The sequence below is a fragment of the Mastacembelus armatus genome, chromosome 22 (genome assembly GCF_900324485.2).
Source record: "Mastacembelus armatus chromosome 22, fMasArm1.2, whole genome shotgun sequence".
NCBI lineage: Eukaryota > Metazoa > Chordata > Actinopteri > Synbranchiformes > Mastacembelidae > Mastacembelus > Mastacembelus armatus.
Window position 1 is genome coordinate 7,244,661 of NC_046654.1, and position 17,872 is coordinate 7,262,532.

At 40.5% G+C, this 17,872-nt stretch overlaps 1 protein-coding gene across 2 annotated transcripts in view; it reads right to left on the bottom strand.

Annotated features, from left to right (window-relative positions):
- dph6 (diphthamine biosynthesis 6) overlaps positions 1–17,872 on the bottom strand; it is a 52,888-nt gene that overhangs the window by 20,444 nt on the left and 14,572 nt on the right. For both annotated transcript variants that reach the window (XM_026309437.1, XM_026309447.1), the window contains 8 exons: positions 17,082–17,200; positions 10,303–10,364; positions 9,880–9,974; positions 9,693–9,786; positions 7,805–7,955; positions 7,223–7,348; positions 5,596–5,725; positions 5,310–5,484 (listed from right to left, as the gene is read on the bottom strand). In XM_026309437.1, the coding sequence (XP_026165222.1) occupies positions 5,310–5,484; positions 5,596–5,725; positions 7,223–7,348; positions 7,805–7,955; positions 9,693–9,786; positions 9,880–9,974; positions 10,303–10,364; positions 17,082–17,200 (952 nt within the window). The remainder of the gene's footprint in view (positions 1–5,309; positions 5,485–5,595; positions 5,726–7,222; positions 7,349–7,804; positions 7,956–9,692; positions 9,787–9,879; positions 9,975–10,302; positions 10,365–17,081; positions 17,201–17,872) is intronic.

A 17,872-nucleotide genomic window follows, 5' to 3' on the forward strand; every position in this document is an offset into this window, starting at 1 on the left:
ACATCTGTCCTGTCAGTCATGAGTGTATTACAGTGAGTCACCTGTGACTCATTTTAATGACCAAACCAGTTTACCTTGTCATACAGGCAGGGCCTATCATAAAGAGCACACAGGTGTATGTGTGTGTTTGTGAGTGTCTTAGTAAGAGCTGCCTCAGGGCATACAGCTGACATGCCATTGTGCAAAGGTCTTACTGGGTTTGATCATTGTGTTTTGTGTGTGTCCGGTTCAAGTGAAGACAGTTGACCCAGTGTATGGGTAGGATGAGTAAAGCCTGCACAGACAGGAGCTGAAGCAATGCTCGCCGGAGAAAAGCTGGGAGGTGAAGCTCACCTGTCAGTCAAAACCTTTCTGACTCCACAGACAAAAGACTTTCAGGAAAGGAAATAGCCAGCCTATTCTCCTAATGCTTTCCTTGAAATAAAAAGACAAAAAAAAAAAAAAAAGTGTTAAGATTCTGCAATTAGGAGCAAATAACTACACATGATAAAACAACTGCAGTTTTGAGTAGCCTTCAATCTCATGGTTGCTCAAACTGTGCAACCTTCAAGACCTCATTTTTCATCGACTCAATTACTCGACAACTGTTCCTCTCCTGGCCCCACCCCGTCCTCCCTGCATCATCTCCCCTCCTCCTTGGTTGGAAGTGATCATTTGTTCTTTTATTAAAGTTGATAACATCCCTTGCATTGTCTGAGTCTGCACGCTAGAGAGCCGCCCCTACTGTTCTAGCCTCCAGCGTTTCATATTATTGGTGCATTATTTCACGCATGCCCTCCTCTTTTATCAAGCGTTTTTGAAGTAATGTTAATAGACTAGAAAATTGAGACATTTATGAAGTATGGGCCGTGTTTATGAAAAAATCCATAAAGTATGACAGGGGAGAGGTGAGATAAAAGCAAGGTTTTAATAGATTATGGCAAACAGGGGAGAGGCATCAGATGCTGACAGGCACCTCCTCCGAGATCCCTCATATTTTATGGGATTAATTTTGTTGTATTAGAAATGAAGTTAAATGTCCTAATTAATCTGTTCATGCTGCATGAATACCTCCCTGAACGCTGATGCACGCACACACACTGTTTTTGGCTAATTATTCTTCTGTGGTAATTGAGGTAGATGTATTCTCTAGATGTAGGAAGGTTGGGGATGGGGGGGGGGGGGGGGGGGGGTGTTTGATGTTGTTAGGGGGGTTGCTGAATTGTGTATGTTGGCTCTTTTACAGTAGTGAAACATTATTGGGTGAGAACAACAAACCATAAAACTAAAGCACTTAGCTTAATTTCTGCTATTCATCACTAAATTTTTTTTTGCTTTCTCACTCACTACACTAGCTCATCTTTAGCTGTCAACCCTTTGGTTATTCACTATAAACAGCAGCATTCCTGGGCCTGTTAGCGTCACAAACTTATCATGTCCTATTTATTCTCCCACATTTCTAATGCAAAGTATTGTAATATAGCTATAACTTTAAAATACGGCTCAGACATGACACCTTAAGGCGTATAATTTGTGGGGTGTTCTTGCTAATTAGCTAGTCTAAGATGGATATATGGTGGCAACAACATCTATGTTCTAATTTATCTTTGGGATTTAAATCACAAGTCATCCCCATCTGTCCATATTAAAATGCCCTAAAAATAATATTTCATATTATATGTTTTGCTGGTTGAAATAAACCAATTAAAAAAGTGGGTTCCAACAAGCAGAGGATACTCCCCTGTCTCCTCATTATCATAATGTCTCTGCCAAACCTCTGAATTCTTCATCATAAGGTTCAACTTATTGTTTTTAATCATCTAGCATTAAACTCCTTTAAGAAGATTATTCAAATTCTTCCACCTGCCTCAGTGCACTCCTCCCTCTGTTAGAATTGTCAGCATCAGATCCACTTCCCTCCTGAAGCTTCACAGTCCACTTTGACAATTTTCAAAATCCAATGCAAATCCTATCGCAGGCTTGTGCAAGACGGTCTTCAGCAATATTGACTGTCACTCACAATTAGGGGAATGAGGCAAGGGGTTAGTGTTCACCAGCAACCTGAGGCTAGAGCAGTCAGCTCCCCAAACACACCCTCAGAATCTGATCAGTGAGTATAATTTCCCAGCAAATATCCCAGGGGCAAGCCACTTACCTTAACAGAAACGAGAAGATGTTTAACAACCATTCAAGTGATAGTCTTTCTATTCAGATCTGCTTTAGCCTCTGTAAATGCAGCTCCAAAGGGGATGTGACGGAACAGGGAGCATTAATTTAAATAGATGTGGGAAAAAAATCCTGCAGTTTGAGACTCCAGTTGTTAACTCTGACTTTAGTAAATGATAGGTCAATTTTTTTCCATCTGGCAACTCATACGCTTAATCGTCTGTTATTAGTACAAATGGATTTCTGTGTAAAAATGTGGAACATTGCTGGCTAAAGAAACAGTCCCATGCTCTTGTTTCCTGCTATTATGCTAATGCAACAGAATTGTTTAAAAGCTCCTTCAAAGAAATAACTGACAGAAAAGGCAGTAATAACTTTTATTTCTCTTAAAAGCATGCCATTACGTGGCTTTTGTTGGAAAGAGAGAATTTGTTTTGATATTTTGCAACCAAAACTGGATGTCTGAAAGCAACTTTTGAATTTAATGAATTGACTGATATAATAAAAGAGTGACATTTCTTATATCTTAATTAGATTATGCAAATTGTGTCTAAAGCAAATGACATCTAAATTTGCATTAGATCTCTGATAAATAAGACAGCAAAACAATTAGTGAGACAAACTTTGATACTACCGCAATCAGAAATAATGTATTATTAGTAGAAGTGATACATACTGTGCAGTGAATGCAACCTCTGAAGACATGTCAGTGAGGTATAGAACAATGTGGAATGATGTCAAAACAAAAAACACATTAAATCATTGTTGTATTTATAGCTTGCGACTTTTTATCTAAACTACCGGAATAGCATACATTAATATACAACACTCCAATAGGCCCCCAGCTTTAACATCATAAAGGTTAACTAAATCTTTAAATCAAGTCAGATCTGAATATATCAGCTATAAGATGACAGTCAGCCCTTCCTGAAAGCTGAAGCTGAGAGACGTGACAAGCCAAGCAGACAGCTGAATAGATGGATGGAGTGTGAAGGTCCAGCATCCATCACATGCCAATCCATAATGCTCCTTCCCTCTACCTTCACCAGTACCGCCCCTTTATTGTGGAGACTGTGGTCAAATCCTGCAGGGCCAGAGTGCTGTGTTCTGTCAGTAGCCATGTGTTGTGTCTCAAACTACTGGACACTTGTCAAAAGAATGCACTGTTCCCAATAGAGCTGAACATCGATCAGTTTATAGCCTTATTTGATTACAGCACATTCACTTGGATAGTGTCACTATATTCTGTCAGATTAACAAATAAATAAATAAATAACTACAATCCTTTGCCTCCTTTAAGGTACAAGTCATTCAAGTCTTCAAAGGGCTCATCACAAAAACTCCTTTGCAGCAAAAATGCTTACTTTATCTGGGCATAATTAAGATCACAAATTCATCTTTTAATCACTTCACGTCCCCCCAGCCCTCACCCTTCCAACCTCCCTGTATAGCTGTAGCCTTCTTTTAATTACTAATTCTTTTCTCCAGACAGTGAATGAGAAGGGCTCCAGGTTATTTGGTCTCAGACAGCAGCTTTTCAGTCTCTGTTGTTGCCAGAGCCCTGTCGCCATGGTGTCACTCAGCAACAGTCACCAAGGAAAATTGTCATTAAGATGGAGTCAGCGTGGTGCTGTTGAAAGGAGGGGTGGCAGTGCATGCTTACTCACAGCAAGGGGGTAATTGTATCAATATGTAAAAATCTCTAGCTGTACTGAAGAGTTGCTAATACATTTTTGATCAAATTAAGTCATTGTAGCGTGGAGGAGGAGCAGACACACAGAGACGAAGCAGGGGTCGTATGAAGTGCCGTTTACAGCTCTGAGCAAGCAAACTCCTCATTGTTTTCTCAAATTGCTTTGAATTTGAATCATTATTAGAGGAATGAATGATTAGTGTTCTGGAGGCAACAACACATGCCAACGGCTGATGTCAATTTCATGTCTCAGTGAGACTCTACTGAGTGATGATCTCAAATTCTGATGGCATGTTAAAAGCAAACCTGACTCTGGAGGTTACATCTCAGGAATCCAAACTGCCCAAGATCCTCTGAGCTTCAGTGACACACTGGTGAGATATGCCGTCAAGCTCAAAATGAATGGCTAATCCACACATGTTCTCACTCATAGACGGATTTGGTTGCAGGATCAAGGACAGCGTGGAGGAGATGGACACTATCCTTGTTGACAGTACCTTGACAAGTGTAATCCCATATAATACACACTGGGTAAACAAAACAGCAAGCCAACCGTGCAACCACAGCCCACACTTCCTCTGCTCTGCCTTTGAATTCAACATTTTTTCTGATTTTGAAACAATATGAAAGAAGTTCTTTTTGTAGCTTTACAAACAAGTGCAAAAAATGGATACCCACTACAATGGGAATACATGTTCACACATGTACACCAGAGTAGCAATAAGAACAATAATCGCATGGAGAAATGCACATAAAGCACTGCACATAATCTGAGACACTTCATTTGCGTTGTAAGAGTCAAGCACAACAAAGTACCATAAGAATCACCAATGAGATTCATCATTCTTTAAATGGATCCATGTTACTTCCTCATTAATTCATTACCTAACATCCTAAAAGTGATGGATTGCTGTGAATTGCTTCGTTAAAATAGTGTTCCTTGTTTTTGACTTTGTACCTGCCCGTTAAGGAGCAAGGGATTCAGTGCAGTGTTTCATTGTCACTGGCATTTAGTAGCTGCACCAGTAATGTGAAGCTCCAGCTTGAAATAGTAATTGAAATTTAAAAATTGATGAAACTGTGTTAAACCCCCAAAAAAAAAAAAAAATCTGAATGCTATCATATGGCAAGACAATAATGCTAAAAACAAGTATTTGGCAAAATATGTATCATTAATTTATTAAGCAACTGTAAAAAAAATGCTACTTCTTGTAGTTCCAAATTATATATTGAATACACTTTGGCTTTTCACCAATTATGAAGCAATTTGAACTTATTACATTTGGCTCAGGCAGCCTGTGGGGGGCATTCATCATTATTTTTAGACACTTAAAGTTTCTATCTGTTAATCTACTTACTGACAACAGGAGTTCTGGCTCTATATAAATAACTAGGCTTATGAAAGCATATACTCCGTTGGTTGCCAACAAATTCAACTTGTCAACATCATACCCACAACCTGAAGTCTTACCCTGAGGGCCTGGCTGTAGGGTCCAATGTTGGCTGGGGCCCAGTGGGAAAGGCTTTGGACATGCAGAGCCTCCCTCTGGCGGAAGCAGCCGTTCTCCAGGGGCTCAGTCCAGTCATGGAGCAGGCAGTCCATCTGCAGCAGCTGACCAGCAGGTAGAGGAGCCTGGACACACACCCTACAATGAAAGTTGTGGAAAGAGATGTGGAAAGAACTGTGTAACTTGATCTTGAATAAAATTTCTTCAGAGGAGCGAATGCTTTAGGACTTTGAGTTCTTGCACCTTTACCTGGCTGGAGGGTTGATGTCAAAGTGTGTCTTATAAACTGCATTTAGTTCACCAAAGTCTTCCATGCTCGTCACATACAGGTGAACTAGGATAGTGTCCTTCAAACTCCAGCCTCTGCTATCCAGCATGCCTGGACACAGAGAACACATTAGAATGGAGTGCACTCCATCAGTCTCCAATTACAGTAATATAACCTTACTAACCATAACTTCACCTAATATTGCCTAAACTAACTCAAGCATGTTTGGTAAAAACAGCTGTAAAATGCTTATGATAACACCGGTCGAAAAACACATATTCCAGGTATGTTTACACAGAAAACGTTGAAGTGCCCCATTACATCTGTGCTTGTAACTGGTAAACAATTTCATGTAACCATTTTTTGAGAGTTACTGGTTTATCTCTACATACCCATCTATCTTACCTTATCTTATCTTGGTGACATTTTTGTGTTTACTCCTACTTCAACTAACAAGGTTGCCATTGAACAAATTCAAACAGTCATTTGAGCACTATCACAATTTTTGCTGGCAATGAAATCCCCTGGAACTGCTTTAAAGTGGTAATGGTGTTTGTCCCCTTCAGTGCTGTCTCTTACACAGTATGTGTGCACATCTTTGGATGCAAACGCAGGCACAATGGCTCAAAGAAAGCCGTTCTCCCTACAATCATTTGAAAGAGCTTCAAGTTTGTTTTTCCTTTGCCAACACTAGCGTCTTAGACTACTTCGCCCTCATACAAAGAGGTTGTTCATTAAATATTAACTTGTTTAATATTGTCTCTGCACTGTGAAGGCTCTTCAGCCGAGCACCACGATAAACATTAAATATGCTTTTCATCTTTTGCTCTTCTTTCACCATCAAAAAAAAAAAGAAAAAGAAGAAAGATTGAGATACACTGTAAAAGCGTGCACTTTTAAACTTCTGCAGGGCAAAAATGATAACCCACCCAACATGACTAGACTTTGTCTGTGTTTAAAAGATGCCTGGTTTCGGCTCATTTAAAATGCTTGTCCTTGTTTGGTGGCCAACTCGCTATCCCATTCTTGTGACTGATGGAGTCTCTGACACACAGGGCTTTGCATGCTGGGTTGACAAGCACTTTTGAATAAGGAACGACTTCTCAAGCTCTGCCACACCTCCTCATGTGTGTTTAGCTAACACAGCAAAGAGAAAGAAAGACACCCAAGGGACAAAGAAGTTTTTTCCCATATATTCTCTCCACTGGTGCTTTGGGGCCAAAGTAAAGCATGTAGTACAATAAGCCCTGCAGAATCTGTTTGACTGTGCTGCTTAAATCACTCCTGGACAAAGAAATTCTGTATCATCTCTTCTTGATCATATCAAAGATGTCACTGTTATTTGATCGAACAAAAACATGACTTATTAAAGGGTTGTTTTTTTTTGGTTTTTTTTGTTTTTTTTAAAGGTAGTTTACTTGTGTGTGTGTGTGTCGTTTTGTGTGCTTTTTGCTTTTGCAATTTCATAGAAGCAAAAAAAAGAATTTTCTAGTAGACCCTTGTGGTTTTCCTGTGTAGAAATATTTAAAAGCATGTCCGCAGTTCTGGTAAACCATGTTCTTTCATAAGCACTCACTCTCTTGTACTTTCTCACACACATTCTCTTACTTTGCAGCTGCGTGAAAGCTGCTGATGTCTGGCCCTGGATTGTGTTGTCCAGGCTCTGAAGGCCATTGATGCCAGAAATCCACTGATAGCCTCTAGAGCTTCTACTTGAGCAGGATGGAGGGAGAGCTGCAGGAAAAATATGATGTGGTTACCAGGTTTAGAACTGTAGCAGTATGTGATGTAGTCTGAACTCCAAATGGTTAGTTTAGCGTTCATAATGTGTGATCAGGACTTAGGATATGCAAAATAAGTGTCCATTCTGTCTGTTTTTTGTCTTCATTTACCAGGATATACAACTAGGACATTGGCTGTTGCAGAGGGAATTTATGCATATGTCATTTATGTCAGAAGAAACAAATTCAGAGATAGTCACAAACACACTTCTGAAATGACAGTTCTTGTCAAACAGTCACTCAAAAATACCAACATCATGATGCTGGCCGCATGACACAGATTCAGGGAGTACTCGCCACACGCAGATATCATCTGACACACCCACACACGCGTGCACACACACAAACATAAATACACACTCACGCATGCATGTCAGCACATGCATGTCTCACAATAAATGAATCTCACCATGGCCTTGCTGACAACTAAGGTCACAATTTGATTTAAATTCTTGCTGGTTGTCTTCAGCTTGATCAGCATATTCCACCTCCTCAGTCATCTTGTCAATGGCGTTCTGGCAAGGACAACTACCATGGGGCAAAGCACTCACCACCACATCCTGCAATAAAGCACCACAGGGAATACATCAGGCCAAACGCCCACCAAAGAGAGCTCAGCCTTTTGCAAAGACAGACAAAACACTGTATAATTAGCCAACATTTTCAAAACCCCACAAAGCAAGCTGTGTGTGTCAGTCTTTCATGACAAGGGCCCAGATACACATAACTTCAAGGTGAATGAATATGAAACAACATGCTAACATATTCATGATTCAGGCGAATACAGAGTGGTGATTTCTGATACTGTAGATTCAATCATGCTGGCTGTCAGTCAAAACTCATGACTGGACGGGTGAGACATGTTTGGATGTCACCAGTTTTTTTTCTGTTCACTTATACCTCTACACTCTGCTATCTATGTCTTTAAATAACAAATCATTACCATTCTCTAAAGCATTCATATTACCTGCCAAATCCTGCTGGGGTGTCACGCATTTAAATACATATTTCTTCAATGCCCCCCTCACCCTGCCCAATCTCATTCACCCCCCTCATCTGCTGTCAACTGCATTAGGGCATATGATAATCAAATTAATTATACTTCAGCCCCTCTCTCCTGGCCAGCATGAAAAATAGCTTGACTAGCATTAACGGAGGGCAAATGATGGTGGTCCATCCCCACCCCCTGAGCCCGGTGCAGTTTCCTCTAGTGCTGGTGTCACCGCAGATCTGTCACTCTGACGAGAAGAGCTTCAGAAGGCTGAACCAGGGCAGGTTCTCCCCTGGTTACACCCTCCCTCTCCTCCTCTCTCCTCCCCTCGCAGACCCTGAATCTCCCTGCTCTTCCCCCAGAAACCTAGGGGGGGCTACAGGGGCAACGGGAGCGTGTGTGTATGTTTGTGTGATGGGGGTGGAAGTGGTGTTGTGGGAGTGAAAAAATATATAGCTGTAGGGAGTGAGGCTGCAGGGTCAGGGACACTGTGGGATGGGGGTATGTTTTCTGTCCATAACAGTCCCAGCCCCCACCCAACATGCAGATACACACATGCAAGGCTACAAACAATCTCTTACACATAGACAAATACAAAAGCAAATCAGCACATTATTTTGAACTGCAAATACAGGACATCATCAGGAACACTCATCATCTAGCAGGTGTCTTATTAAAGCAGACAATTTGAACAAGAGCAATTAAAAGTATACAGAAACGAGGTCAATCTCTCCATCATAACATTTTAACAACTATTTCAACATGTTTAACTTGTCTGCTCTTGCAAGGGAAGTAAAATGTTTTGAAGTGTCAACCTTTCAGTCTGTGAAGCCCCCTTCTATTATAGCAAAAGCCAATTGCTATTGCCTCCCCACAGCCCCCGCCTATGTGCGCTTAGCCAGCTACCTGAATGCAAAGCGCCTTAATGTGAGCAGACATGTTTATTAAGCTAGGCCTAGTTTCAGGCTGCAGTGAATATTGCAGACGTCAAAGTAGGCCATGTGGGGCTAGAGGAGAGAGTACGAGGGAGGAAGGGAGAGACCATGAGCAAGAGAGTCAGGAGAGAAAGAGAGGACCTCTGGAGGTTTATCTGAACCCTGCCCTACAGTGCTGTGTTTCTCCTCTCCCTAACAAAGTTATCAGACACCAAAGGGTTTTGTTCTTGCATTTGTTTTGCCTTCAGGGTGGTTTTAAAGCAATCAAGCCTAAAGCAACTTAAACTTTTGTTGTAAAATTATTGATTCTGCATTGATTTTTAATTCTGAAACAAGTTATACTCCTGGTCTCTTTCATAAGTTTAACTCACGCTGTTCTTGTTCTCAGTGTGCATCTTGGTGAAGCGCAGGTAGCCAACTGGAGCAAAGGCATCTGCTGAGTGGATCACTGTCTCTGCTGCATCACTGCACAAACACATCACTTACTTCAACTTACTGCAGCCACATGCTGAAGAATGTGCAACGGCATATTAAAACAAACACTTGTGCTTTACTCACATAACAATCTTCTTTTTGAAGAGAGGGCAATCAAGGGTGAAGGTTTCATATTCACCCCCTTCCCCACAAATATGGACTCCGTACTTCTGGGACAGCTAATCATTGAAAAAAAAAAAAAAAAATCACCCTATTAAAACCACTTGAACTTATAGATAGCTGTATTTTATTTAAACATAGTATACTATATGTAAACATATTTTCTTTTTGTCTTTCAGCTTTCTTTGTCACCTTTTTCTGGTTACCTCAAACTCAATTACAATATGTATGTGTATGCTGTCTTGGCAGTCAAATTAAAGGTTATTAAACTTTTTTAATATAAGTTTAAGAATAAAATACAAAACCAATCACGACACTGTGGTAAAAACAGTAAGTGCATGTAGCCAAAAGTTTAACAAGGTTACAGAGTATCTACCAGTCTGTGACCTGTTTCAGATGGGGCTCCATGTCAGCCAGATGTTTTCCTAAGTGCTTCTCTGGATCCAGGCCTGGCACCCACGTGGGAAACACACACACACACAACGACATTTGAACATAGACACCACCACACAAATGACACAGATACAAACACAAACAGCGTTTTGCACAGACACACACATAAAGAGAGAGAAAGAGAGTTGATCAGAAACAGAGAACAGTGATTGAAGGTGACAGACTAGGAGGTTTACGGGCAGTCGTACAAACGCACACGTAAACCTTCACCCTGGATCTATTTGTTTGACTTTGCAAGTAGTGTACACAGATCTCTCCGGGTAAGGCCAACAGTTTTCAATTGCTGGCCACAGACCCCCCAAAACCTTTTGCATGCCGCCCCCTCATCTAGTTCCCTTTGCGAGCATAAACTTTGGAAAGAGATCTTGTTTATTTGCCTCCCCCCACCCCCTTCCCCTGAAATGGTGCATGGAAGTGACTCACAGGCATGGGAGAGAAAAGAAGGAGGGGAGGAGAAGTGTGGAGGAGAGGTCTGTATGCATACCTAGTGGTGCCACACTCCTAAAATAAAACTTCATTCCCCAAACAGAAAAAAAAACAAGTAAAAACAACTGAGTAGACTTCTAGAAAAAAAAAAACAGCCTTTTGTCATATCCCTTTATAAGATATCCAGATCTGGACCACAGCCTCATTAAAAGATTAGCACTTTGATCAGTCCTATTTGGGATTATGTACATATTAGAAAGAATAAAAGGGTGCACTTAAACAGTGAATACTTATTCAGTTCTTTGAGGGTTTTACTTCTTCGTGACACTAAATCCTGATTTTGTCTACCAGACGCCTGTTGCTGATGGCACCATGCTGAACTCTATCTCACCCTGTGAACAACTCCTTTCACAAAGGAAGTGCAGACTACCTCTTCCTACTGTACACTCATCACACACAATACACAAAAGCCCTGCATACCAAGCACTTTCTACTAAGAATGGAACACTAATAACAGCAAATATAACCCAAAATTTCAAATAATGTATAGTTATATTCTCCTGCTACCATGTTTATTCTAAAAGACTTAAACCTGACCTTCTTCTTCTTCTTCTTTCGGCTGCTCCCTTCAGGGGTCGCCACAGCGAATCATCCACCTCCATTCAACCCTATCCTCTGTATCCTCCTCACCCACACCAACTATTCTCATGTCCTCCTTCACTACATCCAAGAACCTCCTCTTTGGTCTTCCTCTAGGCCTCCTTCCTGGCAGCTCTGACCTCAGCATCCTTTTACCAATGTATTCACTGTCCCTCCTCTGAACATGTCCAAACCATCTCAATCTGGCTTCTCTGACTTTTTCTCCAAAACATCGAACATGAGCTGTCCCTCTGATGTCCTCATTCCTGATCCTATCCATCCTCGTCACTCCCAGAGAGAACCTCAAAATCTTCAGCTCCTAGACCTGAACATTATCTAAAATAAAATTGCAAAAGCACTAAACTAAAAGTATGTCTTGATGGCTCTTGGCAGTAAATTGCCATATTCTTCAGAATTTTCCTTTGGCTCTTTCTGTATCTGCCTACTAACTGAGTGACACAATCATTATCAAGTTACTAACTTGCTGAATTGTCCCTAATAATTTCTCGGAATCTCTAATATAGCTTCTCTATTTCAAGACATTGCGAGGATCTGCTCATTGGCACATTCATGTGTTTAATTAAAGGAACAAAGTTAATCGTAATGTGAGAATCTCTCTTCTCTCGTGGCCTGACAACCTCAAAGGTTAATGTGTCATCCATGGGGAGCAAATGGATGGGAGACGAGAGGGAAGGGAGTGGAGATGTGATGGAAGGACGATATACCCCATCACAGGTTCATCTTAATCCCAGCTGTGTCTCTCCTCTGGGCCCTGGTAGTCCAGCACTAGTAGCAAAATGTAGTGGGGGGGGGGGATGAGCAGACCCTTATTCTCTTCCCAGGGGATCTTTGGTCTTAATTAGTGTGAGAATATCTAATCTCAACATCCTCTCATCTTAACCCTGCCACAAAGGTAATAAGGAGGGAGAAAAAAAAGCATTAAAATTCAATCCCATTTAAATATCCTCTTTAATTAGTCATGCCTTTTAACAAATTTTAATAATTGGCTCCAAATTGCTAAGGGGATGCCGCATTTTTTATATGTTCATTAACTTCCTTGAGCTTAAATAATATATGATACATGATTTGATATTTACAAGGAGTGAAGGGGACGATGGAAATCAGGGAAGACTGGAGTGAGTGATAAAATGATACAAAACCGACATTAACGTGGAGGCATTTCTCCCAAGACCACTTAGCACTTGTATGAGTGTTTTCTTAATTGATGTTCCTGACTGACTTAAGGTTACTGAAACCATTTGCAAATGAGCATAGGCAGAATTAGCTTGCACTTGTACAATACATGCTTTGAGACGTCTTTGAGTAGCCACTGGTGTGAGCCTTCAGCGATCTAACACCACTCATTTACATGATCTTCACATCTCTGTCTCCTCTGAACCTGTTTTACAACTTGACCTAAACCCAATTACCTAACCTCATTATGCCACATTAAACCCAAATAAGCCCACTAGAAGATGCCATTAGTCTGCCGCCAGAGACAGCAAGGCCGCACTTTGGAGAGAGAGGAGAGCTTCCCTAAGAGAGACTGAGGAATGGCTCTCCTTTAAAAGGGCTTTTTACCTCGTATTATCCTATAAAACTCCAATTAAATTCAGTGAACTTTAAAACCGGGGACTCCAGTAATGAGGGAGAGCATTTTTTAAAAACCTTGTTGACATTTAGGGGGTTGAAATTAGTGAGGAAAAAAGTTTACCAGGAAACCAAGAGCCATTTACACAATTAAGTTAGTTTTTATATTGAGGTATGAAAAATGGTAAAAGTTATTTTAAAAAATGTATTTTATAGCTAACATTATAAGACACAAAGCTGATTAACCAGAATCCTTGCAATAACAAGTGAAACCCCTTAAGACTGTGCTCAGAAATTCACTTTAAAAAGTTGATTCTTGGACCAAGAGGCAAAGTTCTCAGAAAAAAAAATATTCTTCTAACTCTACAATGCTACCTTCTCTTCTACTCTTATAAAAGTCAATGGCAATTATTTCCAGAGCACACTTTTGTACTAATTCTTTTTAACGATCATGATTGGCCTTTTCCCAACTTGAAGTGGTTGATTCATGTAAACCCACAGCAGTGAGTTACCTATTTAATTGAAACTGCTTGTGATTTTGCTTACTGAGCCTAATGCTAAATTAAAAGCCAGGAGATTCTAGATACTGTCTGAGCTGAGGTGAGCGCGGTATCGCAGACATCCGCGGGTTGTCTTAAGATCTGGCATGCTGGCTGACAGCTCGGCTCTAATCCCTGCCTTCAAAGAGGAAAAGCAGAGAAAATTGGATTCATGATGTGTAACATTTTAGCCTTTAAATGGATGAAATAAGCATCTCCTCCCTAGCAGGTGAGCTGCATCAGCTTTTAAACAAGGCTCCCTAAGACCCCTGAGAAAACAATGGCTGTTCACTATCACATAATCTTCGCAAGAGAGAGAGAAATAGAGAATGGAAAGGAAGAAAGAAGAGGAAGGAGGAAGCAAACATAAAAAGATGATAAGATTAAGGTTATATGTGAAATTTGTCAGGCTCTTATCTGAAATTCACTGTCTGTGAACGGAATAATACGTAGCATGAATTGTGTAGCAATCACATCAAGATGAAATCTTTTCAGTCCAACAAATCAAAAAAGGGAAACTGAGGGCACTTACAATCATAATGAACTTTAAAATGTAACGTGTGCAACGGGGTGGGGGGGTTAAAAAAGATAAATAATTGTAGACCATAATTTCTAATCTGTTTAGAGCTGCTTCAGATGAACTGCGACCTGCGACCTTCACACTAACAGTTCAAAAATGCCACAATTAATTAATGATCATCCTGCTCTTGTTTCTTTACACATTAAACAAAGCTTTAAGATTTGGGACTACAGCTGAAACATTCTTTAAAAAATAGGTTGTAATTGACAATCTTTACAAGTCTCTTTAGATAGCAGAAATTGTTTTAGTTAAAGTTATTAAATTATCTTTTAAGTATACATTCAATTTTACTCAGCGTCCTTAGGTGGATGAGGTGATCAGTGAAAGCAAATTTGTGACATAAATTTCCTACTTACGAACGGTGTTCGTGTGAAGGGTAAAAGATCATGCAGTGATAAAAGGTTTTCTGGTGGATAGACTTTGATTTCACACATGCCAATTATCTCTGGAGCTGAGGACCAATTAACTGCAGAACCTGTGCCCTCACATACACCTGCACTAATCAATCAATTAACTAATTACATGAATATTTAAATACTAGCTTTTGGAATTGCCAATTACCACAGTTAGCTCAAGACATATTAGATTATACAGAGAAACGTTCCCAACAGAAATATGTATTTCCCTTTGAGAGAAATGCATTTTTGCTAATTAGAAGCATTTCTGACATTCATGGTAAAATTTCAGAGTTGAACTTACTCCACTACATGCAATTTGACATCTTCAAAGACTAAAATGTTCTTTCTCTCTTTTGTGATTTGAACACTTCCAGATTATTCACTTAGAGGCTCATCCTGCATTTGGACAGCTGTCTTTTCACTATAGGGATTTGTGATCAAGGAATATATCCTCCCGAAGAAAGAAACTATTTTTTTTTTCTTTATCCATTCAACTCTAATTTCCACCTGTCCCTCTGAGTATTTAATGAAGGAATATTAATCCTGAATAATGTCCCACTATTCAGACCCCACAAAAAAAAACCATTTCATATATCCAAAGAACATCACAAGCTATTTTGGCTGTCAGTTCAGGTGCAGACTCATAACCTTTGCAGACTCATAACCTTTGCCCTGTGAAAGTTGTTTTTTTTTTTTTTCTCTTTTTGAGGTCTGCAGAAGTAAATCCCTCCAAATCTCTCTCTTTTGATCACACACACACACACACACACACACACACACACACACACACACACACACACACACACACACACAGCAAAGGCCACCAGGTACGCCCTTCTGTCACCCAATCTCCCCTAAACAGCGCACCTTGCTGCTCAGACCTGCTCCTGGAAAAGCTGCAATTATATGAGTGCCGCCTAAAATGCCTTGGGCGCTTGCACCAGTATTCAATTCTCTCCTTTCTAATTACCACTGCCGCAGGACAGGTGAGGAGTCAGGGCTGATAAGATCTTTTTCTTTAACCTGTAGCCAAAACACGCATGCATACATACTCACAGAAACAGCTACAGTGGGAGGCCAAGACACACACTCAAAGGCACCTGAAGTGATTTTCCTTTTTAATTATAATCTCCAAAAAAATGTTGAGAATTTGCTTTTAGATCAAGTTGTGTTTAGAGAAAGAAAGGCGGAGGTAGCTGAGTTTCAGGGGGTGACTGAGGTCTTTAAAGGTGTGGTGTCATAATGCTTAAATGTACCGATAGAAAAATTCTATCGGTACATTTTAGCATTATGATAAATCAATTTATTTTAAATGCAAACTTTGATATTGTGTGATTCAAAGTGGAAATAAAAAAATGATTTTTACTACTAAAAAATAATTCTAATCTTAGAGAAGAAAAAAAAAAAGGAAAACTAGCAATACAATTCTGACCTCATCTCTTTTCTGATGAGCATCTGACAAGCTATATTATTTACTAGCAAAACATCCATTATCATGGAGCCATTAAAATGAGAAATGGGTCCAACGAATACAGAACAAAAGATAAATGGCTTGACAAGTGCATTCCATGAGAGGTTACTTTAGCAGTGTTGAAAGATATGCAGAATATCTTAAACATGCTGCTCCTCTGTATAGGTCATCAGTCAGCCACAGACCTCTTTTCAACAGACTGCATCCAAAGGTGACAACAAGCACTTAAAAGCAGGTAAACAGTGTCTACATAATGATCTATCGTCATGAGTAGTCGGAGAGGAAAAAGAACCATTTGTAGCCATAATTATCATTTATCTCTGGCACCGTCACAGGGGATCCGGCTGCACTGTCAAGTAGATACAGGTAGGGATCTTAACATCATGTACCAAAGAAAAGTTTTTTTCTTTGACTCTCTCCTGTTATTCAGTAATATGATCTTCCTGTCCTCAGGCTCCAAAACAGGCAAGTAGAGAACTGGTGACACCACATTAACCTCTTCCCTCACTGCAGAAGCAGTTGAAGAACGTAAATGAGAGATACCAGATTTTAATCTTCACTTCACGGACCATGTATTCGGAGCTTTGCATAAGCTGAGAATGCAGTGTTTCCTGCACACAATGGGGACATGCGTCGGTTATTGACAGGTTGCATTAATGTGCGAGGCAATCACCTGGGATTATTTCTTAACTGCCAACCCTCCCTCCTCCTTCCACCCACCAATACCACTACACACTTCCCTCACACCGCCTCCCTCTGTTCTTCTTATCTTTTCATATTGTTCTCTGCTTCAATACCTTCGCCGCCGGCACAAGTCTCAACACTGCTGCTAAGCCACAGATTAATGATTAGGGCATTACTCTGCTTGTCTCTCTTTTTCTCTCTGGTTACACCTCCCTTTCTCCTCCTCCTATCCCTCACTTATCCAAATTCTGTCCCTTCGATCCCCATGCCAAAGACTACTTAACCAACATGGCACCTTCTAAGAAACTAAAGAGAGTAAAAAGGGTGGGAGACATCGGGCTGCTCACCAGCTGCCTGAGACACAAAAGAGTGAGACATAAACTCACCGAAAGCGGCAACTTTGATGAGAATAGCATTGAGATCAGATGATATCATCTTGGAGAGCAGGGACTGTTGGTCTTGGCGCCACAGGTAGGCCAGGGGCTGCAAACCTAGCCGCAAACATCTGGGGAACAGGTAAAGCAAAGGAGAGCAGCAGATTTTAGAAAGAGTAGGAGAAGTAAAGTGGTTCATTTTGAGTATTTGCCAGCTCCAGAACAACTTCAAAGTCAACTGGGCTGGGCGCTGTCTCCATTTGCAGTAACACTGCCGCCCTAATAGGCCCACAGCACATGCTCCCACCTGCCACCACTGCTACTGGCTTTATTAAAGGAGAAGACAAAAAGATAAAACTCCATCCTAAGCTGTGGCTTCTCCATTACATAAAATCACATGAATCACACACAGCCACATCAGGTAACTGGAGCCCAAAGGTCTGCACACAAATGTCTACTGCTCAAGAAAGTGCCTGACATGTTTATGTGTATGCATGTAGTGTGTGTGATGGGATGAAGTGACGACTGACAGCTGGCTTTGTTAATAGAAAACGAGCTTTTGTGTCTGTGTAAGTTTGGAACAACAGAGGAGAGCAAAAACACCGCTGGAGAAAGAATAAAACAAGAACTAGAATGACACATGTGTATGTTTCACAAGGAAACTACATCATCCTTTTGAAATTAAGACTTTTGCTTTTCATCCATTAAAGTGTCTTTTATATATTAACAAAGTCATGATTGCTATGATTACCTCTTTCATTCCTTTTCTTAAAATCTCTGCTCCATTAAAAACAGAGCCGTAC